Source organism: Mastigoproctus giganteus, chromosome 4 (genome assembly GCF_048544385.1).
Source record: "Mastigoproctus giganteus isolate SK-2022 chromosome 4, ASM4854438v1, whole genome shotgun sequence".
In the NCBI taxonomy this organism is placed as follows: Eukaryota; Metazoa; Arthropoda; class Arachnida; order Uropygi; family Thelyphonidae; genus Mastigoproctus; species Mastigoproctus giganteus.
The window spans coordinates 234,767,376-234,773,375 of NC_143578.1; the positions used below are offsets into that span (position 1 = coordinate 234,767,376).

At 35.8% G+C, this 6,000-nt stretch overlaps 1 protein-coding gene across 1 annotated transcript in view; it reads left to right on the top strand.

Moving 5' to 3' along the window:
- The window catches only part of LOC150087503 (MFS-type transporter SLC18B1-like), a 132,912-nt gene extending 127,404 nt beyond the window's left edge, over window positions 1–5,508 (top strand). Inside the window, exons 8-9 of the mRNA XM_090372508.1 lie at window positions 5,013–5,106; window positions 5,382–5,508. Coding sequence (XP_090228634.1) covers window positions 5,013–5,036 — 24 coding nt within the window. The 3' untranslated portion in view covers window positions 5,037–5,106; window positions 5,382–5,508. The remainder of the gene's footprint in view (window positions 1–5,012; window positions 5,107–5,381) is intronic.
- The last annotated feature ends 492 nt before the right edge of the window (window positions 5,509–6,000 follow it).

The following is a 6,000-nucleotide window of genomic DNA, read 5'->3' on the forward strand; positions in this document are numbered from 1 at the left end:
TAAGATCTCACAATTAAGGCTAAGGTTTGCTTACTTCCTTTGCTGCCTCCTTTAATATAACTGGATAAATCCCATCCACTCCAGGTGACTTTCTTATGTTTAACTTCAACAATTTCTCCTCCACTTACTTATCATTTATTACAAAAATATCTAGCTCACCAACAGAATTTAATTAACCTCTGGCATTCCTCTATCTGAATAACTCCTCATGTGTGAATGTAGATGTAAAATACTCATTTATTTTGTTAGCTACCGGAGCAGGATCATCAACATTTGAAACATCGATATCCAGTGGACCAATCTGATTCATCCCCTTCCTTCTAGAGTTTACATAAGTAAAGAACTCTTTGCTGTTTTTCTTTGCATCCTTTGCCAAAGATTTCTCATAGTCTGCCTTTGCCTGCCTAACTTCCTTTGTGATTTGGTTACAGACCGGATTATATCTATCATAGGCTTCTGTGTCACCCATTAATTTATATGCATCCCATGCATTTTTCTTCTCTGCCACATGTCTCATTAGTTCATCTGGCATCCATTTAGGCCTAAGCATTCAACAATGTTTCTTAGTTGGTATGAAAAGCCTAGTAGCTTCCAAGATTAATTCTTTGAATGCTGTTCTTTTTGAATTCTTTGAATTTGTGGTTCATAACTCATCAGTTACGAACCACAAATATTTTAGAATGTATAGAATTTTTTAAATTCTATACAGTGGGACCAACTGATGAGTTGGTCCCACTGTAAAAAATTTAAAAAATCTCTGAGACCACTGTAGTCACCTTTATGCCAGCAAAAACCCTTCCCTTTACTCAAAGAGGTAACTAGCAAAATAAATTTTGCTAGTTACCTCTTTGAGTAAATCCCATATCAGCACACTGTGATCACTGTCACCTAGTGGTTCCTTTATCTGCAGATTCTTAATGCATGAAGGATCACTACTGATAATCAGATCAAGAATATTACTCCCTCTAGTTTCCTCTCAAACGTGCTGCTATAGAAAATAATCATCCAATAAATCTACAAAAGTCTTGCTAGTTTGTGAGTGACGAACTCACAAATTCCAGTCAATATCTAGGAAATTAAAATCACCCATTATAAGACTCTCTGATTTAGTGGCCGACTCTATTTCCATGTACATTTGTTTATTATACTCACCAGGATCATTAGGCCTATAACACACTCCTACTCTCAATTTTGATTTAACAGTGCTTATGTCACACCAAACTGACTTGACACTGAACTGTCCAACCATGTCAACTGGCTTGGATTTTATGTGTTTCTTAACTAATAGCATAAACCCCTCTTCCCTTCCTATCCTTTCTGTACACATTGTACTCCCCAAATTCCATTTCTGCATTCCATATATCTGTGCGACACCACGTCTGTGATATCCCAACAATATCTGCCTTTGATGTTTTGAGAAATACCTCAAATTTATTTACCAAACTCCTAGCATTAGTGTACATGCAAGTATACATGCACCTGTTCCTATTCTTAGCTCTGTACAAGTGAACACATGGGTTATGTTAGCTACCCTAACATAACCCATGTGTTCACTTGTACTGCAATGACTTCCAGCAGTCTCTGAAATCCCTGCCTCTTGTTTTCCAGGCTACTGCTCATTCCAATAGAAGCAGTGCAAGAATCACTTTCAACTCTGCCAGCGGCTACTGTTAATCTATTAGTCCATGTATCCCCCCAAACTAGAAGTTTTCCAACCGACCTAACACTGCCTCAATAGCATCTGCAAACATCCCCATACTCTCCAGATTCTCTTCTACTTCTCTCTCTCTCTCTCTCTCTAAGGGTAATTCAGAATTTTTTTTTTTTTTTTCGGTTCGTGCAGCATAAGCCTCAGGCTTCCTTGCACCATACGGCTAATAATAATAATAATATTCTTGCTCCCTTTGTATTTAAGTTTATCCCATCCCTGCAGAAGTGGTCTCTCCTGTTAACAAGCACACACCAGGCTGAGAAAAATTCTACCCCTTGATCCTTGCACAATCTCTCAGAATTGGCGACACTTTCAAATTCAATCCTAATTCATTTTTTTTTTTCAGCAGTGATCTGTACTTGTTAAGTAACTCCTCTGGTCTCCTACTCTTAATATCATTAGTGCTAACGTGTACAATAATATCACCTTTTGTCCTTAAAAGATAATATCTTCTCTGCAATGTCATCAACCTTTGCCCCTGGCAGACATACCCTGGTCCTGTTCCACCTATACTTTTTACATACCATGTTTCCCATTTCCCTGACAATAGAGTCACCAACAACTACTAGTTCCTGTGGGACCAGCACATTCTACCTTGGGGGTTGCCGCTGTGTTGCGCGATGACCAAGTGCAAGCTCTGTCGTTGATGTGGGCAGCTGAGAGCTTGATGGGCTCCTCAATTTAGATCCTTCGAGAGCATCCACCCTGTCCTTCAAGCTCGCATATAGGCCCATAACAACGCTGAGTTGTCACCTGATTTCCTCACACTCCTTACATCGTGCACACACACACAAAGACATTCCCCTTGGCAATATCATGTCCCATCCCTGATTGCTTCACAAACATCAAACAAGCAGTACTTTTTAAAAGGCTCTGATTCAGAGGAAAACTGCACCCCACAGTTCTCCCCTGAGCCACCGCACTCCCATTAGCTTGAGCCTTTTGCTTTGCTGCTGTGGTCTGAGTCATGATTTCGATTCAGTTTCAAATAAAATTTCAATTTAAATAGAAAATTATTATCTCCAAGTTTCATTATACAACTTCCGTATCTCCTATTAAGTTATATGTATTAATTAATAATGTTACGTTTTTAAAATCTAAGTCATTATATGTATTTAGTTAAAAAAGTACAATTTAATTGACAATCAAGTTTAACAAGATTAATGAATTTTACTAATTAATTGATAATACTATACTATACTAAGCTAACAGATTTCTAATACTGTGCTACGTGTTTCACTATCTAGTTTTACCTTAAACCTTACGCTATCTAGTTCAGGATATACGTTGTATCATATAACAATGGCGGCAAGTTACAAACAGTAAATTAGGTAGTTGATTGTTGGAATTGGAAAAAAACTTCTATCTGGCATTATGGAAGTAGGTAGTTTGAATGAATTTAAGGAAGAACTAGACATGTTATTAGAAGAGGAGGTGGACAAGTAATGTGGGAAGGTTTTTTTTGTGATTGCTTCCTTGCATCACATTACCAGTATTACTTCCTAGTGTTAGCTCAAATTTAGATGTCCTCAAAAATTTAGTTGTAAAGAATGAAGGCAGTTTCTTACTTTGACTTGTTACTTAATGCATCTGCATTTGTTTTCTTAGTGGGATACTCCATAATATCTATTTACCTGTGCTTCAAAATTATAATTAACTTTATTATCTTAACTCACTTCTCTCTTAGAAAGGAGTAATCTATTTTCAAATTATCTCATAAAACACACACTCTTTAGTTAATTAGTATTAGTATTTGAAGCCTCCAGACCTGTACACAGTACTCAAGGCGTAGCCTGACCATTGCCTTATACAAAAGATAATCACCTCCTTTTCCATACTAGCAAAATTCCTGTATATCATTGAGAATACCCCATGACCTGCTCTAGCTGCCTGTCTGCACTGCTCAGAAAATTTCATATCTAACTGCACAATTACTCCCAGACCTTTTTCATTTTCTACCACTCTAAGTGCAGTGCCACACAGTTGGTATGTTTCTCCTGGGGTTACTTCTACCCATATGCAGTACTTTGCATTTGTCAATGTTAAACTTCAGCTGCCCAAATTTTCTAGATCCTGTTGTTGCAGTAGCAACACTGTCATTAACAACCCTGCCATCCTTTGTATCATCTGCAAACTTCAACATTAAGCCTGATATACCTTCATCAATATCATTGATAAATATGCAAAACAACAGTGGACCCAACACCGAACTTTGAAGGACTCCACTATTGACATTTGTCCACGAAGAGCAGCGTCCATTGATTACCACTCCCTTTGTTCTCCCACTAAACCACTCTTCTATCCATTGTAGCAACTTGCCCTTAATACCATTCTGCTCCAATTTGTACAGTAGTCTTCCATGTGCAACAGTATCAAAAGCTTTCCTAACATCCAAGTATATGATATCAAATTTTTTTTTTGCATCCAGTTGCTTTGTAACCACATCATAGTATCCAATCAAATTTGTCAGACAAGACTGTCCCTTAACAAATCCATGCTGTGTCTCAATTATTACTGCAGTCTTGTCTAGATGATCCTGCAATGCATCTTTAACCATAACTCCATTATTTTCTCCGAATCAGAAATTAAACTAACTGGTCTGTAATTACTCGTGTCACCCTTAGATTCCCCTTTGTGAATTGGGGATACATTTGCAGTCCATGGAGACTTCCCCTGAGTCCAAGGATGCTCTCATAATTATAGCTAAGGGTTTCCTTACTTTCTTTGCTGCCTCCTTTAAAATACCTGCAACAGTATCAAATGGGGTAGATAGATCCCAGGTGCTGTTCTTTTGTTTCACTTTAACAATTTCTCCTCCGCTTTGCTCTCAGTTATTACAAAATCATTACGCACTCTGTTGCAGTTTGATAAACTTCTGGCATTCTTCTCTCTTAATAACTCGTCATGTGTGAATGTAGATGCAAAATACTCATTCAGATTATCAGCTTTCTGAGCAGGATCATCAACATTTGAACTATCAATATCAAGTGGACCAATTTGATTCATACCCCCTTCCTTCTAGAGTTTGTTTAACTAAAGAAGTTCTTGCTTTTTCTCTTGAAATGTATTAATTATTAACAAAGTGTGTTAATTAGTAACAAAGCAGTGGAAAGAGGCACACTTCTTCCTCACCCATACAGTCAGATTCCTAACTTACTCACTCAGTTTAACACAATTTATTACAATATAATGTAGCATAAAATATTTCTTTCCTTAATAAGTAAAACTCTTTTTGATCATTTTGAAATAATAGGTTAAACACCAAAGAAATACAAATAAATTTGTATTTTTTGTTTTACAGATCTCTTGTGGGTGCTGTAAGTAGTGGATTAATGCTTGATTATGTAGGCTTAACAAAGTCTGCCCTTCTTATTTGCTGCTTCTTTGGCTTTATGGTATGATTTTTTTTTTTTTTAATATATAAAAGGAGTTTTTGCCATATAACATTTGTGTTTTTTTAAGAGTGTATCTCGAAATTTATTGAGGATTACATATTGGAATACATTATTTCACATTTGTAAAATAATAAGAGGAAAGATTTTACAAATATTAATATCAACGTAAAACGTACTGAGCATTACAGCTCTGATTCATACTATCTAATTATTTCACATTGAAAATTGTATCCTGTTGTGATATATTTAGAACTTTTGTTTTTATTAATTTTCAGCTCTTCATCTCTATTGCAGTAATGTACTGTATGAAAGAAGAGAGAAGTTCAAGAATAATGCAATTCCAGAGGGATGATGAACGGACTTCCTTGACTCCATGAACATATGGAGTTATGCATAACACATATGGACTTATGCATAACCTGTGCTCTTGGAAGAATTATTTTGTATGTTAAGGTTCAAGGACCTCAGTGAAAAATAGTATACTACTTGTATATAAAGATATTTTTCTTTTCTTTTTTTATAAACTGATCAAAAATTGACAATTGCTTGAATTTGTAATTATTTGAAAACATGAAGAATTTTAATAAAATTATCTGTTGAAAATCATTAGTCTGGTTAAAATGAATATTGAAAGTGAAGTGAAAAAGATGACAGTAGAGAATTGGATAAAAAGGTAATTTTTATAGATGAATTTGAATGAATAACTCTACTTACAAGAATTCAGCATTCTTATTGTGAGTTTGGGGGATTCAATTTTTTATGAGAAAGTCATCATGATAAGTTAGTTTCCTTACACTGTTTCTTATTCTTAACTATATGTATACGCACATATACACACACACACAAACACACACTCTTACACTTGTCCTGTCTCCTTGGAAATGCTTCCATGTC